This window comes from Microcebus murinus, chromosome 20 (assembly GCF_040939455.1).
Source record: "Microcebus murinus isolate Inina chromosome 20, M.murinus_Inina_mat1.0, whole genome shotgun sequence".
NCBI classification, from domain to species: domain Eukaryota; kingdom Metazoa; phylum Chordata; class Mammalia; order Primates; family Cheirogaleidae; genus Microcebus; species Microcebus murinus.
Window position 1 is genome coordinate 36,938,739 of NC_134123.1, and position 25,535 is coordinate 36,964,273.

Here is a 25,535-nt window from a genome sequence, read left to right on the forward strand (position 1 = left end):
AGGCATGCGCCGCCACGCCCGTCTCATTTTTTGTTTTTTTCTATATATTTTTAGTTGTCCGGCTCATTTCTTTTCTTTTTTTTTTTTTTAGTAGAAGTCGGGCACTTGCTCACATTGGTCTCCAGCTGCGGACCTCGAGCGAGCCTCCCGCCTCGGCCTCCCTCCCGAGTAGCTGGGACCACAGGCACGCGCCACCACGCCCGGCTCATTTTTTCTATATATTTTTAGTTGGCCAATTAATTTCTTTTTTTTTTTTCTTTTTTACTAGAAGTCAGGCTCTTGCTCACATTGGTCTGCGGACCTCGAGCGAGCCTCCCGCCTCGGCCTCCCTCCCGAGTAGCTGGGACCACAGGCATGCGCCGCCACGCCTGGCTATATATATATATATATATATATATATATTTGCTACATATTTTCAGTTGGCCAATTTATTTTTTTCTATTTGTGCTATAGACGGGGTCTCGCTCTTGCTGGGACTGGTCGGGAATTCCTGATCTCGATAGCGAGCCTCCCGCCTCGGCCTCCCTCCGGAGTAGCTGGGACTGCAGGCATGCGACTCCACGCCCGGCTCGTTTTTTGTATATATTTTTAGTTGGCCAATTAATTTCTATTGATAGTAGAGACGGGGTCTCGATCTTGCTCAGGCTGGCCTCGACCTCCTGACCTCCAGCGATCCTCCCTCCTCGGCCTCCTCCCAGAGTGTCGGGATGACAGGCGCGAGCCTCCGCGCCTGGCCACTTTGGTGGTTTCGTAGAAGCCCCAAGCCCCAGGCAGGCGGGGAGCAGCCCGGGTTTGCTGAGTGAAGGGCATCACCCTAACGCGGGCATTGCATTCGCACCCATTCCTGTCCTCAGTCATTTGGCCCGGTGTCACCTGGCGCCAGGTGTGACTTGGAGCGAGTCCCCGGCCTTCTGCTCGGAGTTCAGGGACTGAACGGAGTGGAAGGAACAGCCCTGCCTCAATGATCCCGTTGGTAACAGATTTAGAAATCCTTTGTGCAGGCCGGGCACAGAGGCTCAGGCCTGTCATCCCAGCACTCTGGGAGGCCGAGGAGGGAGGATCGATTTAGGAGGTCAGGAGTTCGAAACCAGCCTGAGCAAGAGGGAGACCCCTGTCTGTGCTAAAAATAGACATTAGCTGGACCATGAAAAAATATATATATACATAAAAAAAAACGAGCCGGGCGTGGTGGCGCATGCCTGTGGTCCCAGCTATTCGGGAGGGAGGCCGAGGCGGGAGGATCGCTCGGGGTCAGGAGTTCGAAACCAGCCTGAGCAAGAGCGAGACCCCCGTCTCTACTGAAAATAGAAGTTGGACCATGAGAAAAATATATAGAGAAAAAAAACGAGCCGGGCGTGGTGGCGCATGCCTGTAGTCCCAGCTACTCCTCGGGAGGGAGGCTGAGGCAGGAGGCTCGCTCGAGGTCAGCTGTTGGAGACCAATGTGAGCAAGAGCCTGACTTTTACTAAAAAAAAAAAAAAAAAAATAGAAATGAGCTGGACAACAAAAATTATATAGAAAAAAAAAATGAGCCGGGCGTGGTGGCACATGCCTGTAGTCCCAGCCACTCTCAGGAGGGAGGCCGAGGCGGGAGGCTCGCTCGGGGTCGGGAGTTGGAGGCCAGCCTCTGAGCAAGAGCGAGACCCCGCGTCTACTAAAAATAACAGAAAAAATGTAGCCAGAGGACTAAAAACATACAGAAAAACCAGCTGTGCTTGGTGGCTCCCATCTGTAACCTTAGCACTCTGGGAGGCCGAGGCGGGAGGATCGCTCGAGGCCGGGAGTTGGAGGCCAGCCTCTGAGCAAGAGCCAGACCCCGTCTCTACTGTAAATAGAAAGAAATTAATTGGCCAACTAATATATATGGAGAAAAAAACATGAGCCGGGCGTGGAGGCTCACGCCTGTAGTCCCAGCTACTCCGGAGGGAGGCCGAGGCGGGAGGCCCGCTGGAGGCCAGGAGTCGGAGGCTGCTGTGAGCGAGGCTGAGGACCCCACGGCGCTCACTCCGGCCAGGGGCGACAGGGCGAGACTCCGTGTCCCCCCACACACACAAAAATAGGAGGCCCGTGTTTGGTGGAGGCCGCAGGGCTTGTGAGCCCCACGCCAGGTGTGTCACCTGCCCTGGCGGCCGACGACACACCTGGGGAGCCCGCCTCTGTGAATGTCCCCAGCCCGGGAGCGAGGGGACGCCCGGAGAACCTCGCCCCGACCCGGGGCGGCCTGCCCGGCGTGGCGGGGGATGCCGTGACTCAGTTTCCCCAACTCTCCCGGGTCCCCGCCCGCGCAGGCGCACGACGGCGGGGCCCGATGGGGGGACGACGGCGGCGTCGTCTAGGGGACCCGCGCGCCCGCAGCGGCCTGGAGCCCGGGGCGGCGGCCGCGGGAGGCGGCGCGGGGGTCGCCGCGGAGCGGAGATCGGAAGGGAAGCGCGCGGCCATCGCGGCGCGCACAGCATGCCGGGATCGCGGGGGCGTGGTCACGCGCTCCATTGGCCCAGGCGAGGGCGGGGCGTGGCTAAGCGGGCCGGGAGGCCGCGCACGAGTGACCCCGCGCCGGGGGGCGGGGCTGACGTGTGGGGGCGTGGTGAAGCGGGCCGGGACGCTGCGCGCGAGTGACCCCGCGCCGGGGGCGGGGCTGACGTGAGAGGGCGGAGCTATGCGGGCCGGGACGCTGCGCGCGAGTGACCCCGCGCCGGGGGGCGTGGCTAAGCGGGCCAGGACGCTGCGCACGAGTGACCCCGCGCCGGGGGCGGGGCTGACGTGTGGGGGCGGGGCTAAGCGGGCCGGGACGCTGCGCACGAGTGACCCCGCGCCGGGGGCGGGGCTGACTTGTGGGGGCGGGGCTATGCGGGCCGGGAGGCTGCGGGCGAGTGACCCCGCGCCGGGGACGGGGCTGACGTGTGGGGGCGGGGCTATGCGGGCCGGGACGCTGCGCACGAGTGACCCGGGGGCGGGGCTGACGTGTGGGGGCGGGGCTAAGCGGGCCGGGACGCTGCGCTCGAGTGACCCGGCGCCGGGGGCGGGGCTGACGTGTGGGGGCGTGGCTAAGCGGGCCGGGACGCTGCGCGCGAGTGACCCCGCGCCGGGGGCGGGGCTGACGTGTGGGGGCGTGGCTATGCGGGCCGGGAAGCTAGGCACGAGTGACCCCGCGCCGGGGGCGGGGCTGACGTGTGGGGGCGGGCCTGACGTGTGTGGGCGGGGCTATGCGGGCGGGACGCTAGGCACGAGTGACCCCGCGCCGGGGGCGGGGCTGACGTGTGGGGGCGGGGCTATGCGGGCCGGGACGCTGCGCACGAGTGACCCCGCGCGGGGCCGAAGCTGACGTGTGGGGGCGGGGCTGACGTGGCGGGGCGGGGCTGGGATATGGGGGCCAGGGCGCTGCGCACGAGTGACCCCGCGCAGGGCCGCCGTTGACGTGTGGGGGCGGGGCTGACGTGTGGGGGCGGGGCTGATCTCTGCGGTTCGGGCGGCTGCGCACGAGTGACCCCGCGCGGGGCCGTAGAACACTTCCGGGGCGGGGCTGATCTCTGCGGTCCGGCCGGCTGCGCACGAGTGACCCCGCGCGGGGCCGGGGCCGAAGTCCGCGACGGGGTTGACGTCCGGGGGCGGGGCTGACATGGGGCGGGGCTCCCTTTCGGGGGCGGGGCTCCCTTCCGGGGGCGGGGCTGAGCTCTGCTGGCCGCGTCCCCTGTGCGCCAGTGATTCCTGCTGGGGGGCGGGGCTGCGCCACGTGGGCGGGGCTTCCCTGTGTGGGCGTGGCCGCCGTGCGGGGGCGTGGCCGGCGCGGAGCCGCGGCGTGGACGGGCGGGAGCGGCCGCAGCGCTGCGTCCGCTGTGAGGGCGGGAGTCGCGGGACGGCGGCCGAGCCTGAGGACGGCGCCGACGGTAGGCGACGAGGCGTGGCGGAGCTGGGGACCCTGCCGAGGGGAGGGGAGACGCAGCCGGGCTGCGGGGCTGAGGACCGGGACTTCGCGGACGTGAGGGGTCGCGGGGTGGCGGGGCGGACGTGAGGGGACGCGGGCCGGCGGGGTTGACGTGAGGGGACGCGGGCCGGCGGGGTTGACGTGAGGGGCCGGCGGGGCGGACGTGAGGGGACGCGGGCCGGCGGGGCGGACGTGAGGGGACGCGGGCGGCGGGGCGGACGTGAGGGGACGCGGGCCGGCGGGGCGGACGTGAGGGGACGCGGGCCGGCGGGGCGGACGTGAGGGGACGCGGGCCGGCGGGGCGGACGTGAGGGGACGCGGGCGGCGGGGCGACGTGAGGGGACGCGGGCCGGCGGGGCGGACGTGAGGGGACGCGGGCCGGCGGGGCGGACGTGAGGGGACGCGGGCGGCGGGGCGGACGTGAGGGGACGCGGGCCGGCGGGGCGGACGTGAGGGGTCGCGGGCCGGCGGGGCGGACGTGAGGGGACGCGGGCCGGCGGGGCGGACGTGAGGGGACGCGGGCCGGCGGGGCGACGTGAGGGGACGCGGGCCGGCGGGGCGACGTGAGGGGACGCGGGCCGGCGGGGCGGACGTGAGGGGACGCGGGCCGGCGGGGCGGACGTGAGGGGACGCGGGCCGGCGGGGCGGACGTGAGGGGACGCGGGCCGGCGGGGCGGACGTGAGGGGACGCGGGGCGGACGTGAGGGGACGCGGGCCGGCGGGGCCGACGTGAGGGGACGCGGGGCGGACGTGAGGGGACGCGGGCCGGCGGGGCCGACGTGAGGGGACGCGGGCCGGCGGGGCCGACGTGAGGGGACGCGGGGCGGACGTGAGGGGACGCGGGCCGGCGGGGTTGACGTGAGGGGACGCGGGCCGGCGGGGTTGACGTGAGGGGACGCGGGCCGGCGGGGCGGACGTGAGGGGACGCGGGCCGGCGGGGCGGACGCGAGGGGACGCGGGCCGGCGGGGCCGACGTGAGGGGACGCGGGCCGGCGGGGCCGACGTGAGGGGACGCGGGGCGGACGTGAGGGGACGCGGGGCGGACGTGAGGGGACGCGGGCCGGCGGGGCGGACGCGAGGGGACGCGGGCCGGCGGGGCGACGTGAGGGGACGCGGGCCGGCGGGGCGGACGCGAGGGGACGCGGGCCGGCGGGGCGACGTGAGGGGACGCGGGCCGGCGGGGTCGACGTGAGGGGACGCGGGCCGGCGGGGTCGACGCGAGGGGACGCGGGCCGGCGGGGTTGACGTGAGGGGACGCGGGCCGGCGGGGCGACGTGAGGGGACGCGGGCCGGCGGGGTCGACGTGAGGGGACGCGGGCCGGCGGGGTTGACGTGAGGGGACGCGGGCCGGCGGGGCGACGTGAGGGGACGCGGGCCGGCGGGGTCGACGCGAGGGGACGCGGGCCGGCGGGGCGGACGTGAGGGGACGCGGGCCGGCGGGGAGCGCGGAGTCCCGCCGGGGACAGACAAGGACTCAGGCGCAACCAGGGGAAACTGAGTCACGCTGGGAGAAGAGCCGGCGGCCTCCCTGTGACCGCGGGGCCTCGTCCCTCTCCTGCCTCCTCGGGGAACCGTTTCCTGCTTTATGTTTTTGTTTTTTTTATTTTTAGTTTTTTATAATTTTTTTTACTTTTTAAAAAAGTTTGTTTCATTTTTTTGTTTTTCTTTTCCTCAGTTTACTTTTTGTGTGCTTCGTGTTTTCATTCACAAAAAACGTTGATTTTTTTCTCTTTGTTTATTTTGGCTGCGTCCTTCCTGGTCAGCGTTTGTGCTGTTTTTTAATTTAATTTAATTTTATTTTATTTTCTTATTTTATTTTATTTTTATTTTTTATTTTTTTATTTTTATTGATTTTTATTTTTTTTCATTTTATTTTTTGTTTTTTTATTTATTTTATCTTATTTTATTTTATTTTTATTTTATATTTTATTTTATTTTTTTTATTTCATCTTATTTTATTCTTACTTTTATTTTTATTTTTTTATTTTGTTTTGTTTTATTTTATTTTTATTTTTTATTTTTTATCTTTTTATTTTTATTGATTTTTATTTTATTTTTTTATTTTTTTCATTTTATTTTTTTATTTATTTTATCTTATTTTATTTTATTTTTTTATCTTATTTTATTCTTATTTTATTTTATATCTTATTTTATTTTGTTTTTTCTTTTATTTTAGAGACAGAGTCTCGCTCTGTCACCCAGGCTAGAGTTACATGGCGTCAGCCTCGCTCACAGCAGCCTCCAACTCCTGGCCTCCAGCGAGCCTCCCGCCTCGGCCTCCCTCCCGAGTAGCTGGGACTCCAGGCATGCGCCTCCACGCCCGGCTCATCTTTTTTTTTTTTTTTTTTTTTCTATATATTTTTAGTCGTCCAGCTCATTTCTTTCCTTTTTTTTTTTTTTTTTTTTTTTTTTGGTAGAGTCGGGGTCTCCCTCTTGCCCAGGCCGGCCTCCAACTCCTGACCTCAAGCGATCCTCCCGCCTCAGCCTCCCTCCCGAGTAGCTGGGACTACAGGCACGCGCCACCACGCCCGGCTCGTTTTTTTCTCTATATATATCAGTTGGCCAATTAATTTCTTTCTATTTTTAGTAGAGACGGGGTCTCGCTCTCGCTCGGGCTGGCCTCGAACTCCCGACACCTGGAGCGATCCTCCCGCCTCGGCCTCCCAGAGTGCTGGGATCGATGACAGGCGTGAGCCTCCTCGCCCGGCCCAATTTTATTTATTTATTTATTTATTTTTTCGAGGAGGAGGAGGAGGAGGAGAGGGAAGTTTATTCATTGCCTGGCAATAGCGGAGGCTGGCGGCCTCCCCGGACTCAAAAGCGCCAACGGTCCTGTGTCTTTCAGGTTTCCTGATAACTTAAAAGGTCGCAGGGATGTGCGGCCGGACCTCGTGCCACTTGCCCAGAGACGCCCTCACCAGGGCCTGCGCCTACCGGGACCGGCAGGGCCAGGAGCGGCTCCCAGCCTGGAGGGACCCCGACAAGTATCGCCCCTCTTACAACAAGAGCCCCCAGTCCGACAGCCCCGTGCTGCTGTCGAGGCTGCACTTCGAGAAGGTAACCAGCCCTGCCTCGCGCCGTCCCCTTGCCCGGTGTCACCCTGTCATCCCCTGTCACTGGCTTCGGTGTCTCCTCGGCCTCTGGGATAATTTCGTTTTTGTTTTTTTTTGTGGCTAGAGTGCCGTGGCGTCAGCCTCGCTCACAGCAGCCTCCATTGATCCTCCCGCCTCGGCCTCTTTGACTACCGTATAATGCTTTCTTTTTTTTTTTGGAGACAGAGTCTCGCTCTGTCGCCTGGGCTGGAGTGAGCGCCGTGGCGTCAGCCTCGCTCACAGCAGCCTCCGACTCCTGGCCTCAACCGATCCTCCTACCTCGGCCTCCCTCCCGAGTAGCTGGGACGACAGGCAAGCGCCACCACGCCCGGCTCGTTTTTTTCTCTATATATTTTCAGTTGTCCGGCTAATTTCTTTCTATTTTTTTTTTTTTAGTAGAGACCGGGTCTCTCGCTCTTGCTCAGGCTGGTGTCAAATTCCTGGCCTCAAGCGATCCTCCCGCCTCGGCCTCCCTCCCGAGTAGCTGGGACGACAGGCATGCGCCACCACGCCCGGCTCGTTTTTTTATTTATATTTTTAGTTGTCCAATTAATTTCCTTCTATTTTTTTTACTGGGACGGGGGTCTCGCTCTTGCTCAGGCTGGCCTCGAAATCCTGACCTCCAGCGATCCTCCTGCCTCAGCCTCCCAAGTAGCTGGGACTACAGGCATGCGACACCACGCCCGGCTCATTTTTTTCTATATCTATTACTTGGCCAATTAATTTCTTTCTATTACAGTAGAGACTGGGTCTGGCTCTTGCTCAGGCTGGTTTCGAACTCCTGACCTCGAGCAATCCGCCCGCCTTGGCCTCCCAGAGTGCTGGGAGGTCTGAAATATTTTAAATGACCTCGATATGTGTTTAAAAATCATGATTGTTTTCTTCCTGGATTTTCATTCTCTTTGGTTCTCTCATGCTGAAATCCCTTTATGAAGCTCACAACCTCTGGTGCATACTCTTCAGAATTCTTGTGATGATAGGGTAGTCAAAAAGGACTCACTTAGGCCGGGCGAGGTGGCCCACTCCTGTCATCCTAGCCCTCGGGGTGGAGGCCGAGCCGGGAGGATCGCTTGAGGTCAGAAATTCGAAACCAGAGTGAGCAAGAGCGAGACCCCGTCTCTACTAAAAAAAAAAAAGAAAGAAAGAAAGAAATGAGCTGGACAACTTAAAAAAAAATAATAGAAACAATGAGCCGGGCGTGGTGGCGCATGCCTGTGGTCCCAGCTACTCGGGAGGGAGGCTGAGGCAGGAGGATCGCTTGAGGCCGGGAGTCAGAGGCTGCTGTGAGCGAGGCTGACGCCACGGCGCTCGCTCCAGCCCGGGCGACAGAGCGAGACTCTGTCTCCAAAAAAAGGAAAAAAAAGAAAGCATTATACGGTAGCCAAAGAGGACTCATTTATACGTTATAGGAAACACGTTATTTTGAAGTAAATATACCAAATAACGATCGTTTTGGTTGAAGGAAGCCATTTACATGAAATAGTTTGCCCAGGAGATATTTTTAGGGGATGCCTACTTCCCTGTTGAAACTGTTTATGTCCGTCAGTCTGTCCATTGAAAAGAGAAAAAAATAAAATAGAAAAAATAAACTTTTTTTAGTGAGAGGGATAATCAAGATGAAATATTTTGGATAGGGGGCGTGAGGGGGGCACGGGCAATAATATATGTAACCTTAACGCTTGTACCCCCATAATACGCTAAAATAAAAAAAATAAAAATAAAAAGAAATAAAAAAGAGATATCTTGGAGAACCTTGAAGGGGAAGAGATTAAAGGAAGTCATAATTTATTTTTATTTTTATTTATTTTTTTGTTTTTGAGACAGAGTCTCGCTCTGTCGCCCGGGCTAGAGTGAGCGCCGTGGAGTCAGCCTCACTCACAGCAGCCTCCAGCTCCTGGCCTCCACCGATCCTCCTGCCTCGGCCTCCCTCCCGAGTAGCTGGGACGACAGGCATGCGCCACCATGCCCGGCTCATTTTTCCTATATATATATATATCTGTATACAGAATATATATAATATATATAAATATATATATATATTAGTTGACCAATTAATTTCCTTTTATTTATAGTAGAGACGAGGGTCTCGCTCTTGCTCAGGCTGGCCTCCGACTCCTGACACCTCGAGCGACCCTCCCTCCTCGGCCTCCCAGAGTGCTGGGATGACAGGCGTGGGCCTCCGGGCCGGCCAGAAGGCATAATTTAAAAGAGTTGAGAACAGAAGTGTTAAGCGTACGAGCCTCATTCATTTGTAGCCTTAGTTCTCTTCAGACTGCCTCTTTATTTATTTATTTTATTTTATTTATTTATTTTTTTTTGAGACAAGAGTCTCGCTTTGTCGCCCGGGCTACAGTGAGTGCCGTGGCGTCAGCCTCGCTCACAGCAACCTCAGTCTCCCGGGCTCAAGCGATCCTCCTGCCTCGGCCTCCCTCCCGAGTAGCTGGGACGACAGGCACGCGCCACCATGCCCGGCTCGTTTTTTTGCTATATATTTTTAGTTGTCCAAGTAATTTCTTTCTATTTATAGTAGAGACGGGGTCTCGCTCTCGCTCGGGCTGGCCTCGAACTCCTGACACCTCGAGCGATCCTCCCTCCTCGGCCTCCCAGAGCGCTGGGACGACAGGCGTGAGCCTCCGCGCCCGGCCCAGACTGCCTCTTTAGGGTTCTAGAACGTCGACTGGAAGGAAAATATATATATATATATTTTTTAACAGGTGTAAAGATGGAAGTATAGGAAGATTCTGACTTACTCTGGGTTAACCAGTCGGTGAGGGACAGAGGTAGAATGGGGATCCCCCCTCCTCTGTCCCACCCCAGCGGGTTTACCCTGGAGCCAGGAGTGGGAAAGGGGGGACCCCTAAGCAGACGTAGCGTCTCTGTGGGTCACTGGTATGAATTTGCAGACGTATGGGGTGTTCGACTCCACCTCTCTAGTAAGTTCTGTGAAGATTGCTAGAGTTGGCCGGGCGCGGAGGCTCACGCCTGTCATCCCAGCACTCTGGGAGGAGGCCGAGGCTGGAGGATCGCTCGAGGTCAGGAGTTGGAGGCCAGAAAGAGCAAGATTTGAGACCCCGTCTCTACTAAAAGTAGAAAGAAATTAGCTGGGCAGCTAAAAATATATACAAAAAAAATTAGCCAGCCATGACGACTCACAGCTGTCATCCCAGCACTCTGGGAGGCCAAGGCGGGAGGCTCACTCAAGATCGGGAGTTGGAGGCCGGCCTGAGCAAGAGCGAGACGCCGTCTCCACTAAAAATTGAAATAAATTAATCGGCCGACTAAAAATATACATAGAAGAAATGAGCCGGGCGTCGTGGCGCATGCCTGTCTTCCCAGCTACTCGGGAGGGAGGCCGAGGCGGGAGGATGGCTGGAGGCCAGGAGTCGGAGGCTGCTGTGAGCGAGGCTGACGCCACGGCGCTCACTCCAGCCCGGGTGACAACAGAGTGAGACTCTTGTCTCAAAAAACAAACAAACAAACAAAAAAATAGATTGCTAGAGTTTCTTACTTTTTTGATATCTGATCAAAAATATTTGATATTTCATTTTTGATGAAATTTTTGATACATATTTGATATTTCATTTTTGACGAAATATTGAAACATATTTGATATTTCATTTTTGACGAAATATTGATACATATTTGATATTTCATTTTTGACGAAATATTGATACATATTTGATATTTCACATATCTGATATTCCATTTTTGATGCAGTATTGATACACATTTGATATTTCACATATCTGACATTTCATTTTTGATGCAATATCGATACACATTTGATATTTCACATATTTGATCATTCCATTTTTGATGCAATATTGACACAGATATTGATATTTCACGTATTTTGATCATTTCGTTTTTCTCAGACCTGTGAGTTCCAAAGCGAAACCGGTGCCATTTCGGCGGTTCATTCAAATCATCAACCGCCAGCCAGCCCGTGTGTGTGTGTGTGTACAGATGGCGGTGTGTGTATACAGATGGTGACATTTACATTCTGAGAACCCTGAAAACCGCAGCTTTGCAAAATGACTTCCTCTTTGAAGCCGCCACCCCCGGGCCACCGGCCACCCGTGCAGAAGTGCAGGACGGGAGGAGAGGTGACTCGTCCTGGGCGATGTTCTCAGTATTTTGGCTTCTCGACCGGTCTCTGTCGACTGCCCTCGCCCCTGGGCGTGCTGCGCAGGGCCGGCCGGCGCTCAGGGGTGGCCGGCAGGACATGCCACAGCCACAGAATTGCTCGTCCTCCCCCTGGTCACACTGTCCCGGGGGGGTTCTTGGTTAGGAGCAAGGAGACACCTTGAGCAGTACTGGGGCGGTTTCGTTCTGTTCTTTTCTCTTTTTCTTTTCTTTTCTTTTCCCCCTTCCCTCTTTTCCTTTCCTTTCCTTCCCCCTTCCCTCTTTCCTTTCCTTTCCTTCCCCCTTCCCTCTTTCCTTTCTTTTCCTTTCCTTTCCCCCTTCCCCCTTTTCTTTTCTTTTCTTTTTTTCTTTTCTTTCCCTTTCCCCCCTTCCCCCTTTCTTTTCTGTTCTGTTCTGTTTTTTGAGACAGAGTCTCGCTCTGTCGCCCGGGCTGGAGTGAGCGCCGGGGCCTCGGCCTCGCTCACAGCAGCCTCCGACTCCTGGCCTCCAGCGAGCCTCCTGCCTCGGCCTCCCTCCCGAGTAGCTGGGACTACAGGCATGCGCCACCACGCCCGGCTCATTTTTTCTCTATATATATTAGTTGTCCAATTAATTTCTTTCTATTTATAGTAGAGACGGCGTCTCACTCTTGCTCAGGCTGGCCTCCAACTCCTGACCTCGAGCGAGCCTCCCTTCTCGGCCTCCTCCCAAGTAGCTGGGATGACAGTCATGAGCCTCCGCGCCCGGCCTACTATTGTTATTAATAATAATGTAATACTGTAACATGTAATAACACTGTAATAATGTAATAATAATGTAATGTGCTAAATTTGGCTTTCTAAATTCCACCCCGGTGGCCTCACTGGGTCTCGACCTTTCCCCGGTGGCAGGAGGCGGACCCGTCCGAGCGCGTCATCGCTCCCATGCGGTGGGGCCTGGTCCCCTCTTGGTTCAAGGAGCGCGACCCTCGCAGCCTGCAGTTCAACACCACCAACTGCCGCAGCGACACCATCTTGGAGAAAAGGTCCTTCAAGGTGGGTCCCAGGGCGCCTTCTTGGGTGTGTGTGGGGGACCCCCGTCTCTCTCTCGGGGCCCCAGAACCTCGTCCACGAGGCTATCTATATAATAAGGCCACGTGGTTTGGCCTCCCCCCCCCAAAAAATAAATCCAGTGGGTCCCGGACTCGGGTCACACTCTGCTCCTTTTGCGGACAGAGCTGTCGTTAGTGTCTCGAGTTCCCGGGAAATAAAAGGGACAGCGTGCTCCCTCCTGCTGATGAGGGGCTGCAAAAATAGGAAGAAATTAGCTAGACAACTAAAAAAAATAAAGAAATTAGCTAGACACCTAAAAATATGAAGAAATCTGCTAGACACCTAAAAATGTGAAGAAATCAGCTAGACAACTAAAAATGTAAAGATATTAGCTAGACACCTAAAAATGTGAAGAAATCAGCGGGACAACTAAAAATGTGAAGAAATTACCTAGATAACTATAAAAATATGAAGAAATTAGCTAGACACCTAAAAATGTGAAGAAATTAGCTAGATAACTAAAAATATGAAGAAATTAGCCAGAGAACTAAAAAATGTAAAGAAATTAGCTAGACAACTAAAAACATGAAGAAATTAGCTAGATACCTAAAAATATGAAGAAATTAGCCAGACAACTAAAAATGTGAAGAAATCAGCCGGACACCTAAAAATGTAAAGAAATTAGCTGGACAACTAAAAATGTAAAGAAATTAGCTGGACAACTAAAAATGTGAAGAAATCAGCCGGACACCTAAAAATGTAAAGAAATTAGCTGGACAACTAAAAATATGAAGAAATTAGCTGGACAACTAAAAATATGAAGAAATTAGCTAGACACCTAAAAATGTGAAGAAATTAGCTGGACAACTAAAAATGTGAAGAAATTAGCTAGACAACTAAAAATGTGAAGAAATTAGCTGGACAACTAAAAATGTGAAGAAATTAGCTGGACACCTAAAAATGTGAAGAAATTAGCTGGACACCTAAAAATGTGAAGAAATTAGCTAGACAACTAAAAATGTGAAGAAATTAGCTGGACAACTAAAAATGTAAAGAAATTAGCTGGACAACTAAAAATGTGAAGAAATTAGCTGGACACCTAAAAATGTAAAGAAATTAGCTGGACACCTAAAAATGTGAAGAAATTAGCTAGACACCTAAAAATGTGAAGAAATTAGCTGGACACCTAAAAATGTGAAGAAATTAGCTGGACACCTAAAAATGTAAAGAAATTAGCTGGACAACTAAAAATGTGAAGAAATTAGCTAGACAACTAAAAATGTAAAGAAATTAGCTGGACAACTAAAAATGTGAAGAAATCAGCTAGACAACTAAAAATGTAAAGAAATCAGCTGGACAACTAAAAATATGAAGAAATTAGCTAGATACCTAAAAATATGAAGAAATTAGCCAGACACCTAAAAATATGAAGAAATTAGCTAGACAACTGAAAATATGAAGAAATTAGCTAGACAACTAAAAATGTGAAGAAATTAGCTAGACAACTGAAAATATGAAGAAATTAGCTAGACAACTGAAAATATGAAGAAATTAGCTAGACACCTAAAAATATGAAGAAATTAGCTAGACAACTAAAAATATGAAGAAATCAGCCGGACACCTAAAAATGTAAAGAAATTAGCTAGACAACTAAAAATGTGAAGAAATTAGCTAGATACCTAAAAATATGAAGAAATTACCTAGATACCTAAAAATATGAAGAAATTAGCTAGATACCTAAAAATATGAAGAAATTAGCTGGATACCTAAAAATATGAAGAAATTAGCTAGACAACTAAAAATGTGAAGAAATTAGCTAGATACCTAAAAATATGAAGAAATTAGCTAGATACCTAAAAATATGAAGAAATTAGCTGGATACCTAAAAATATGAAGAAATTAGCTGGATACCTAAAAATATGAAGAAATTAGCTAGACAACTAAAAATATGAAGAAATTAGCTAGATACCTAAAAATATGAAGAAATTAGCTAGATACCTAAAAATATGAAGAAATTAGCTGGATACCTAAAAATATGAAGAAATTAGCTAGATACCTAAAAATATGAAGAAATTAGCTAGATACCTAAAAATATGAAGAAATTACCTAGATACCTAAAAATATGAAGAAATTAGCTAGATACCTAAAAATATGAAGAAATTAGCTGGATACCTAAAAATATGAAGAAATTAGCTAGATACCTAAAAATATGAAGAAATTAGCTGGATACCTAAAAATATGAAGAAATTAGCTAGATACCTAAAAATATGAAGAAATTAGCTAGACACTTATAAAAATATATAGAAAAAATGAACCGGGCGTGGTGGTGCACGCCTGTAGTCCCAGCTACTGGGGAGGGAGGCCGAGGCAGGAGGATCACTCGAGGCCAGGAGTTCGAGGCCAGCCTGAGCAAGAGCGAGGCCCCGTCTCTACTATAAATAGAAAAGAAATTAATTGGCCAACTAATATACATAGAAATAACGAGCCGGGCGTGGTGGCGCATGCCTGTAGTCCCAGCTACTCGGGAGGCTGAGGCAGGAGGATTGCTCGAGCCCAGGAGTTTGAGGCTGCTGTGAGCTAGGCTGACGCCACGGCACTCACTCTAGCCTGGGCAACAAAGCGAGACTCTGTCTCAAAAAAAAAAATATATATAGAAAAAATGAACCGGGCGTGGTGGTGCACGCCTGGAGTCCCAGCTACTGGGGAGGGAGGCTGAGGCAGGAGGATCACTCGAGGCCAGGAGTTCGAGGCCAGCCTGAGCAAGAGCGAGGCCCCGTCTCTACTATAAATAGAAAAGAAATTAATTGGCCGACTAATATACATAGAAAAAACGAGCCGGGCGTGGTGGCGCATGCCTGTCGTCCCAGCTACTCGGGAGGGAGGCTGAGGCGGGAGGCTGGCTGGAGGCCAGGAGTTGGAGGCCGCTGTGAGCGAGGCTGACGCCAAGGCGCTCACTCCAGCCCTGGCGACAGAGCGAGACTCTGTCTCAAAAAGATAAAAAGAAAAGAAAGGTGACGCGCAGAGAAACCGAGTCCTGTTCTAAGGTCACACGCCAGAGTGTGAGACTGCGCCTGGAGCTCCGTGTGGCGGCGGCGTGTGACCCGTGACTGCGTCCCCGAGACCGCGTCTTGTGCACGTTTTGTCCCTCAGGTGCCTCTTGGGAAGGGAAGACGCTGTGTCGTGTTGGCAGACGGATTCTACGAGTGGCGGAGATGTCCCGGGTCCGGCCAGCGGCAGCCCTACTTCATCTACTTCCCCCAAGCCCAAACGGAGCAGGTGCCCTGATCAGCGCTCAGTATATACATTTGGAGGCCGGGCGCGGAGGCTCACGCCTGTAGTCCCAGCTACTCGGGAGGGAGGCCGAGGAGGGAGGATCACTCGAGGTCAGGAGGTCGAGGCCAGCCTGAGCAAGAGCGAGACCCCGGCTCTACTGAAAACAGAAAATTTAACTGCCCAATTAAAAAATATATAGAAACAATTTAGCCGTCATGGTGGCTCACGCCTGTCATCCCGGCACTCGGGGAGGCCGAGGCGGGAGGATCGCTCGAGGTCGGGAGTTGGAGGCCGGCCGGAGCAAGAGCGAGACCCCGTCTCTACTAAAAAAAAAAAATAGAAATTGATTAATTGGCCAACTAAAAATATATAGAAAATAAATTGAGCCTAGAGTGGTGGCGCGTGCCTGTCATCCCAGCTACTCGGGAGGGAGGCTGAGGCGGGAGGCTCGCTTGAGGTCAGAAGTTAGAGGCCAGCCTGATGAGCAAGAGCGAGACCCCGTCTCTACTAAAAAAAAAAAAAAAAAAAGAAAGAAATGAGCTGGACAACTTAAAATAATAGAAAAAACGAGGCCGGGCGTGGTGGCTCACGCCTGTAATCCTAGCACTCTGGGAGGCCGAGGCGGACGGATTGCTTGAGGTCAGGAGTTCAAAACCAGCCTGAGCGAGAGCGAGACCCCGTCTCTACTATAAATAGAAAGAAAATAATTGGCCAACTAATATACATAGAAAAAATTAGCCGGGCATGGTGGCGCATGCCTGTGGTCCCAGCTACTTGGGAGGCTGAGGCAGGAGGATCGCTTGAGCCCAGGAGTTGGAGGCTGCTGTGAGCTAGGCTGACGCCACGGCACTCTAGCCCGGGCAACAAGTGAGACTCTGTCTCAAAAAAAAAAAAAAAAAAAATTAATTAATTTCTGTTAATTATAATAGCTAGTAAATACTAAGTACTTACTGTGAGTCAGGCACTCTTTCGGCTGTAATGTGTGTTAAGTGAATACGCGTTAATTTTAAGACAAGAGTCTTCTCGGTTACCCTGGGTAGAACGCCGTGGCGTCAGCCTCGCTCACAGCAGCCTCCGACTCCCGGCCTCCAGCGAGCCTCCTGCCTGGGCCTCCCTCCCGAGTAGCTGGGACTCCAGGCATGCGCCACCACGCCCAGCTCGTTTTTTTTTCTATATATATTTTTTAGTTGGCCAGCTCATTTCTTTCTATTTTTTTTTTTTTTTTTTTTTAGTAGAGACGGGGTCTCGCTCTTGCTCGGGCCGGCCTCCACCTCCCGGCCTCGAGCACGATCCTCCCGCCTCGGCCTCCTCCCAGAGTGCCGGGACGACAGGCGTGAGCCTCCGCGGCCCGGCTAATTTTTTTTCTGCGTATACTTTCAGTTGGGCAGTTAATTCGTTTCCGTTTTCAGTAGAGACGGGGGTCTCGCTCTTGCCCGGGCCGGCCTCCAACTCCCCGACCTCGAGCGAGCGAGCCTCCCGCCTCGGCCTCCTCCCCCCGAGTGCTGGGACGACCGTCTCCCCGTGTGCTTCGCTTGTAGTCTGGCGGCGGCGGGGGTCCCCAACACGGTCTCGGGGACCGGGAGGTGGTCTGGGAAAATTGGAGGCCGCTGACCATGGCCGGCGTCTTCGACTGCTGGGAGCCCCCCGAGGGAGGCGACGCCCTGTATTCCTTCTCCATCATCACGGTGGACTCCTGCCACGCCCTGAGCGACATCCACCACAGGCGAGTCACCCTCTGCCCGGGGCCCGGAAGGATCGGAAGGAGGATTTGGCCTCCGCGTCCCCTTCCCCGTGTAGCCGGATTTAGAGGACGGGAAAAGCTGTGCGTTGTTGTTCCCAAAGACACACTCCTGATCCAGACCTCGAAATGCCAAGGAATCAGAGAAATAATAAGTTATAAAAAAAAATAGGCCGGGGCGCCTCCGGAGGCGCACACCTGTCGTCCCGGGGCTCTGCGGGAGGCCGAGGAGGGAGGATCGCTGGAGGTGTCAGGAGGTCGAGGCCGGCCTGAGCAAGAGCGAGACCCCTCCTGTGTCTACTAAAAAAAAAATAATAAGAAGAAGAAAGAAACGAGCTGGACGACTAAAAATTATAGAGGGAAAAAACGAGCCGGGCGTGGTGGCACGTGACCGGGGTGTCCCAGCTACTCGGGAGGGAGGAGGCTGAGGCGGGAGGCTCGCTGGAGGCCGGGAGTCGGAGGCCGCTGTGAGCGAGGCTGACGCCGCGGCGCTCACTCCAGCCCGGGGCGACAGACAGAGCGAGACTCGGTCTCAAAGAAAAAAAAAAAAAAAGAATGTGGTGGTGTTATCCTCGCTCACAGCAGCCTCCAACTCCTGGCCTCAAGCGATCCTCCTGCCTCAGCCTCCCTCCCGAGTAGCTGGGACTACAGGCACGCGCCACCACGCCCGGCTAATCTTTCGTTGTCTGCAGAGACGGGGGTCTCACTGTGTGTTGCCCAGGCTGGTCTTGAACTCCTGGCCTCTAGTGATCCTCCCGCCTCGGCCTCCCGGTGCTCATGACGGACGTCTGTCTGTCTGTCCCCCGTCAATTATTTGATGCCGTGTGTTTGTTCAGCAGACTCAAGCCTCTCTCTCTCTCTCTGTCTCTCTGTCCTCCCTCCTCACCCTCCCTCTGCCCGTCCCCACCCGGCGCCCCGATGTCCCCCGCTAGGATGCCCGCCATACTGGACGGGGAGGCCGCGGTCTCCCAGTGGCTGGACTTCGGCGGGGTCCCCACCCAGGAGGCCATGAGGTTGATTCGCCCCACGGAGAACGTCGCCTTCCACCCGGTCTCCACCGTGGTCAACAACTCCAGGAACGACACGCCCGAGTGTCTGGCCCCCGTCGACCTGGCGGTCAAAAAGGTAGAGGCCCGTGACCTCCGTGGACCTTGTTTTCTTTTTTTTTTTGAGACAGAGTCTCGCTCTGTCGCCCGGGCCGGAGTGAGTGCCGTGGCGTCAGCCTCGCTCACAGCAGCCTCCGACTCCTGGCCTCAAGCGAGCCTCCCGCCTCAGCCTCCCTCCCGAGTAGCTGGGACTACAGGCGTGTGACATCACGCCCGGCTCATTTTTTTTCCTATAATTTTTAGTCGTCCAGCTCATTTCTTTCTATTTTTTTAGCAGAGACGGGGTCTCGCTTTTTCTTGCTCAGGCTGGCCTCCAACTCCTGGCCTCGAGCGATCCTCCCGCCTCGGCCTCCCGAGTAGCTGGGATGACAGTTTTAAGCCACCGTGCCTGGCTAATTTTTTCTACGTATTTTTAGTTGGCCAATTAATTTCTTTCTATTTTTAGTAGAGACGAGGTCTCGCTCTCGCTCAGGCTGGTTTCAAACTCCTGACCTCGAGCGAGCCTCCCTCCTCGGCCTCCCAGAGTGCCGGTATGACAGGCGTGATCAAACAGCTTCCCCCCTGCGCCCTGGAGTTCTCAGTCTCCTCGTCCCAGCCCTGCCTTGCGGCCCCGAGTGACACCCCCAGACCCCGAGTGACACCCCCCGACCCCGAGTGACACCCCCGGGCCCCGAGTGACACCCCCCGACCCCGAGTGACACCCCCGGGCTCCGAGTGACACCCCCAGACCCCGAGTGACACCCCCGGGCCCCGAGTGACATCCCCGGGCCCCGAGTGACACCCCCGGGCCCCGAGTGACACCCCCAGACCCCGAGTGACACCCCCCGACCCCGAGTGACACCCCCGGGCCCCGAGTGACACCCCCGGGCCCCGAGTGACACCCCCCGACCCCGAGTGACACCCCCGGGCTCCGAGTGACACCCCCAGACCCCGAGTGACACCCCCGGGCCCCGAGTGACATCCCCGGGCCCCGAGTGACACCCCCGGGCCCCGAGTGACACCCCCAGACCCCGAGTGACACCCCCCGACCCCGAGTGACACACCCGGGCCCCGAGTGACACCCCCCGACCCCGAGTGACACCCCCGGGCTCCGAGTGACACCCCCCGACCCCGAGTGACACCCCCGGGCCCCGAGTGACATCCCCGGGCCCCGAGTGACACCCCCGGGCCCCGAGTGACACCCCCCGGGCCCCGAGTGACACCCCCGGGCCCCGAGTGACACCCCCCGGGCCCCGAGTGACACCCCCGGGCCCCGAGTGACACCCCCCGGGCCCCGAGTGACACCCCCCGGGCCCCGGGTGACACCCCCCCGGGCCCCGGGTGACACCCCCGGGCCCCGAGTGACACCCCCGGGCCTCGAGTGACACCCCCGGGCCCCGAGTGACACCCCCCGGACCCCGAGTGACACCCCCGGGCCCCGAGTGACACCCCCGGGCCCCGAGTGACACCCCCGGACCCCGAGTGACACCCCCGGGCCCCGGCTCAGTCCCCGCAGCCTCCTCCCTTCGCGCTGGCCTCCTCCCCGAGCCTCCACCCCCGCCGGCCCTGACCCTTTCCCCTTTGTCGCAGGAGCCCACGGCCGGTGGCGGCGCCCTGCTGCGGTGGCTGGCCACCAAGTCCCCGGGGACGGAGGACCCCGCCTCGCCCCGCAGGGGACGCCCGGATGTGCCTCAGGGGTCCAGCCAGTTCCTGCGAGGCGGCCCCTCCCCTCCCCGGCGGGGCGGGGCGGGGCTTCTGCGGCGCTGGCTGAAGCGGGAAACTGAGGCAGAAGACGAGCCCGCGGCCAAGCGCGCCGGGCCTTGAGCGACCCACGGCCTGTCGCATCGCGAGTCAGTGAGTGAGTGAGTGGCCCGGTGCTTCCCCGGCAGTCCTGGGCGGCCACTGCTCGGAGTCCCCCAGCGAGGCCGGCCTCCACGGTAGAGGCCGGGGCGGACAGCCTCCACGTGTGCAGAGGCCGCCGATGCCACTGCGGGTTGCATGCACCTTGTTGGGGGGCTGGCACTGTGTCCCCCCACAATACCCTTTCCTGGTGGCCCCTTCCCCAAAGTGTCACCCGCCAGGGCAGCCCTCGGCCTCCACTCCGCGAGCGGAGGCCGTTTTTTTTTTGTTCTGCAGCCTCCGGCCTCCCTCTGTGTGTTCCAATTAAGTTGTTCAAATACTATTATTTTTTTGACCCCCCCCCCCGAATAAATTATATTTGCTAGAATCTGCCTCCGTGTCCGCCAGTGGTGACGGTGGAGAAAGTTCTGGAACTTTTCCTCGAAGTTCTCTCCCGGCCTCCGGCCTCAGAAATGGATTTTCTTTTCTTTTTTTTTAATTTTTTAAATTATTTTGAGAAAGAGTCTCTCGCTTTGTCGCCCCGGCTTGAGTGAGTGTTGTGGTGTCGGCCTCGCTCACGGCAGCCTCCAACTTTGAGGCCTCGAGCGAGCCTCCCGCCTCAGCCTCCCTCCCTCCCGAGGAGCTGGGATGACAGGCACGCGCCACCATGCCCGGCTCATTTTTTTTTTCTATATATTTTTAGTTGGCCAATTAATTTCTTTCTATTTTTATTTTAGTAGAGACGGGGTCTCGCTCTTGCTCAGGCTGGCCTCCAACTCCTGGCCTCCAGCGATCCTCCCGCCTCGGCCTCCCTCCCGAGTAGCTGGGACTCCAGGCGAGGCCCCGTCTTCACTATAAATAGAAATTAATTGGGCAACAGAGAAAAAACTGAGCCGGGTGTGGAGGCGCGTGCCTGTCATCCCAGCTACTTGGGAGGGAGGCTGAGGCAGGAGGATCACTTGAGGCCAGGAGTTCGAGGCCAGCCTGAGCAAGAGCGAGGCCCCGTCTCTACTAAAAAAAAAAAAGAAAAGAAACAAGATGAACGACTAAAAATATATAGAAAAAAAACGAGCCGGGCGTGGTGGCGCATGCCTGTGGTCCCAGCTACTCGGGAGGGAGGCCGAGGCGGGAGGCTCGCTGGAGGCCAGGAGTCGGAGGCTGCTGTGAGCGAGGCTGACGCCAGGACACTGTAGCCCGGGCGACAGAGTGACACCCTGTCTCAAAAAGTAAAATAAAATAGGAAAAGCGCCGCCCTTTTCCGCCTATTCGCTCCCCGTGTTAACAGTAGATGCGGAAATAGCGGCCGGGTGACTTTGAGCGCCGGCGACACCGGGTCCCGCGGGCGGTTGTTTGCAATGAAGCGATCGAGTGGCTGCGGGCGGGGCATGTCGCGGCACCCCGAAAGGCCGCTCTTGGGGACCCCCCCCAAGGGAAGACAAGGGGTGCCCCTAAGAACCCCCGGAACGAGGGACGCCCCCCTGGGAACCAACAAAAGCGACAAGGGGCGCCCCTAGTGACTCCCAAGACAGATAAGGGGCGCCCCCGGGGGCCCCCATAACGAGCGGTGCCCCTGGGGACCCCCAAAGACGGACCATGGGCGCCCCCAGGTACTCCCAAGACGAGGGTCACCTCTGGGGACCCCAAGACAGACAAGAGGTGCCCACAGTAACCCCCAAAATATGGGGTGTCCCTGGGAACCCCCAAAACAAGGGGCGCCCCTGGGGACCCCCAAAATAGACAAGGGGCATCCCTGGGAACCCCCAATATAGTCAAGGGGCACACCCGGGGACCCCCAAGATGAGGGTCACCTCTGCGGACCCCAAGACACAAGGGGCGACCCTAGGGACCCCAAAGTCGGACAAGGGGGACCCCAAAGACAGACAAGGGGCGCCCCGGGGATCACCAAAGATGGACCAGGGGCACCTCCAGGGACTCCCAAGACGAGGGTCACCTCTGGGGACCCCAAGACAGAAAAGGGGCATCCCTGGGAACCCCCAAAACAGACAAGGGGCACCCTGGGACTCCCATAACGAGAGGCGCCCCTTGGGACCCCCAAATACAGAAGGGGCGCCCCTGGGGACCCCAAAGACAGACGAGGGGCGCCCCCGGGGAACCCCCAAGACAGACAAGTGGTGCCCCGAGGATATCCAAAGACAGACAAGGGGCGCCCCAGGGGACCCCCAAGATGGACAAGGGGCGCCCCCGGGGAACCCCCAAGACAGACGAGGGGCCCCCCTGGGAACCCCAAAGATGGACAAGGGGAACCCCCAAGACAGACGAGGGGCGCCCCCAGGGATCCACAAAGACGGACAAGGGGCGCCCTGGGAACCCCCAGAACGAGGGAGGTCCCCTGGGAACCAACAAAAGCGACAAGGGGCGCCCCTAGCGACCCCCGAGACAGACAAGGGACACCCCTGGGGACCCCTGTAATGAGGGGTGCCCCTGGGGATCCCCAAGGACGGGCCAGGGGCACCCCCAGGGACTCCCAAGACGAGGGTCACCTCTGGGGAACCCAAGACAAACAAGGGGTGTCCCCGGGGACCCCAAGACATAGGGCGCCCCCAGGAACCCCCAAGATATGGGCGTCCCCGGGAATCCCCAAAACAGACAAGAGTTGCCCCCGAGAACCCCCAAGACAAGGGGTGCCCCTGGGAACCGCCAAAACAGACAAGGGGCGCCCCCGGGACTACCATAACGAGAGGCGCCCCTTGGGACCCCCAAGACAGAAGGGTCACCCTCGTTGACCCCCAAGACATACAAGGGGCGCCCCCGGGAACCCCATAAACAGACCAGAGGTGCCCCCGGGAATCCCCATAACGAGGGGCGCCCCTGGGGACCCCCAAGACAAGGGGCACCCCTAGGGACTCCAAAGATGGATGAGGGGCGCCCCCGGGGGCCACCACAATAAGTTGTGACCCTGGGGATCCCCAAGACAGACAAGGGGCGCCCCTGGGAACCCCGTAAACAGACAAGGAGCGCCCCCAGGGAACCCCCAAGACAGACGAGGGGCGCCCCCGGGGAACCCCCAAGATAGACATGGGGCGCCCCCAGGGGACCCCCAAGACAAGGGGCACCTCCGGGGACCCTTCAAGACAGACAAGGGGCGCCCGTAGGGACCCCAAAGACGGACAGGAGGCGCCCCCAGGAACACCCATAACGAGGGATGCCCCTGGGGATCCCCAAGATGGACAAGGGGAGCCCCCTGGTAACCCCAAGACAAGGAGGGGCGCCCCCGGGGACCCCCAGGACAGACGAGGGGTGCCCCCGGGGACCCCAAGACAGACGAGGGGCGCCCCTGGGTCCCCCATAATGAGGGGCGCCCCTGGGAACCCCAAGACAGACAAGGGGGGCCCCTAAAACAGACAAGGGGCGCCCCCAGGGACCCCCCAAGACAAGGGGCGCCCCTAGGGACCCTAAAGACGGACAGGAGGCGCCCCCAGGAACACCCATAACGAGGGATGCCCCTGGGGACCCCCAAGATGGACAAGGGGAGCCCCCTGGGAACCCCAAGACAAGGAGGGGCGCCCCCCGGGAACCCCCAGGTCAGACAAGGGGCGCCCCTGTGGACCCCCAAGACAAACCAGGGGCGCCCCCAGGAACCCCCATAATGAGGGGCGCTCCCGGGGACCCCCAAGACAGACGAGGGGTGCCCCTGGGAACCCCCAAGACAAGGAGTGCCCCTGGGTCCCCCATAATGAGGGGCGCCCCTGGGAACCCCAAGACAGACAAGGGGGGGCCCTAAAACAGACAAGGGGCGCCCCCAGGGACCCCCCAAGACAAGGGGCGCCCCTAGGGACCCCAAAGACGGACAAGGAGTGCCCCCAGGAACACCCATAACGAGGGATGCCCCTGGGGACCCCCAAGATGGACAAGGGGAGCCCCCTGGTAACCCCAAGACAAGGAGGGGTGCCCCTGGGAACCCCCAGGACAGACAAGGGGCGCCCCTGTGGACCCCCAAGACAAACCAGGGGCGCCCCCAGGAACCCCCATAATGAGGGGCGCTCCCGGGGACCCCCAAGACAGACGAGGTGTGCCCCTGGGAACCCCCAAGACAAGGGGCGCCCCTGGGGACCCCCATAATGAGGAGCTCCCCTGGGGACCCCAAGACAGACAAGGGGCGCCCCTGGGGACCCCTAAAACAGACAAGGGGCGTCCCCAGGGACCCTAAAGACGGACAGGAGGCGCCCCCAGGAACACCCATAACGAGGGATGCCCCTGGGGACCCCCAAGATGGACAAGGGGAGCCCCCTGGGAACCCCAAGACAAGGAGGGGCGCCCCCGGGAACCCCCATAACGAGAGGCACCCCCAGGGACCCCCAAGACGAGGGTCACCTCTGGGGACCCCAAGACGGACTAGGGGCGCCCCAGGAACCCCCAATATAGACAGGGGGCGCCCCCGGGGACCCCAAGACGAGGGCGGAGAAGCGCAGGGCCCCCGGGCAGCGCGGGGACGGCGGGGCGACCCTCCGGGTCCCCTTGTCGCCCCGCCGGCCTGCGACCGCGCTCCGCCCGCCGGCCCAGGCCCTATGCAAATGAGGGATCGCAGTTCCGCCAATCACAGGGCAGCTCGCGCCCCTGCCCGCCAATGGGAGCGCGCGGCCCGGTTTCCGGCCGGGGGCGTGGCCGGGCCGGGCTGCGTGAGCTCTGGTGGCTTTTGTGAGTTTGCAAAACCCCGAGACTGCAGCTTTGGTGGCTTTTATGAGTTTGCAAAATCCTGGGATTGCAGCTTTGGTGGCTTTTGTGAGTTTGCAAAATCCTGGGATTGCAGCTTTGGTGGCTTTTGTGAGTTTGCAAAATCCTGGGATTGCAGCTTTGGTGGCTTTTGTGAGTTTGCAAAATCCTGGGATTGCAGCTTTGGTGGCTTTTATGAGTTTGCAAAATCCTGGGATTGCAGCTTTGGTGGCTTTTATGAGTTTGCAAAATCCTGAGACTGCAGCTCTGGTGGCTTTTATGAATTTGCAAAACCCTGATGAATTTGCAGAACCCTGAGACTGCCCTTTGGTGGCTTTTATGAATTTGCAACTCTTGAGACTGTGCTTTGGTGGCTTTTATGAGTTTGCAAAATCCTGAGACTGCAATTTGGTGGCTTTTATGAATTTGCAAAACCCTGATGAATTTGCAGAACCCTGAGACTGGGCTTTGGTGGCTTTTATGAATTTGCAAAATCCTGAGATTGCAGCTTTGGTGGCTTTTATGAATTTGCAAAAGTCTGAGACTGCAGATTTGGTGGCTTTTATGAATTTGCAAAATCCTGAGATTGCAGCTCTGGTGGCTTTTATGAGTTTGCACAACCCTGATGAATTTGCAGAACCCTGGGACTGGGCTTTGGTGGCTTTTATGAATTTGCAAAAGTCTGAGACTGAGCTTTGGTGGCTTTTATGAATTTGCAAAACCCTGAGACTGAGCTTTGGTGGCTTTTATGAATTTGCA

At 56.9% G+C, this 25,535-nt stretch overlaps 1 protein-coding gene across 2 annotated transcripts; it reads left to right on the forward strand.

Annotated features, from left to right (window-relative positions):
- The first annotated feature begins 3,751 nt into the window (after window positions 1–3,751).
- Window positions 3,752–20,497, forward strand: HMCES (5-hydroxymethylcytosine binding, ES cell specific). Of its 2 annotated transcripts, XM_075995927.1 has the most exons (7): window positions 3,752–3,884; window positions 6,768–6,979; window positions 12,030–12,173; window positions 15,321–15,446; window positions 16,982–17,166; window positions 18,114–18,306; window positions 19,857–20,497. In XM_075995927.1, the coding sequence occupies exons 2-7, from the start codon at window positions 6,797–6,799 to the stop codon at window positions 20,088–20,090; spliced, it is 1,065 nt and encodes a 354-aa protein (XP_075852042.1). In that variant the 5' UTR covers window positions 3,752–3,884; window positions 6,768–6,796; the 3' UTR covers window positions 20,091–20,497. The 2 variants fall into 2 exon arrangements, with proteins under 2 accessions (XP_075852042.1, XP_075852043.1); XM_075995928.1 differs by lacking the exons at window positions 3,752–3,884; window positions 6,768–6,979 and adding an exon at window positions 10,971–11,120.
- Window positions 20,498–25,535: the final 5,038 nt, after the last annotated feature.

Bases quoted from the DNA above. Each gene is read 5' to 3' on its own strand.
- HMCES (XM_075995927.1), top strand. From the start codon at position 6,797: ATGTGCGGCCGGACCTCGTGCCACTTGCCCAGAGACGCCCTCACCAGG. The intron at 6,980-12,029 runs GTAACCAGCCCT...CCCCGGTGGCAG, and splicing joins CGAGGCTGCACTTCGAGAAG to GAGGCGGACCCGTCCGAGCG. The intron at 12,174-15,320 runs GTGGGTCCCAGG...TTTGTCCCTCAG, and splicing joins TGGAGAAAAGGTCCTTCAAG to GTGCCTCTTGGGAAGGGAAG.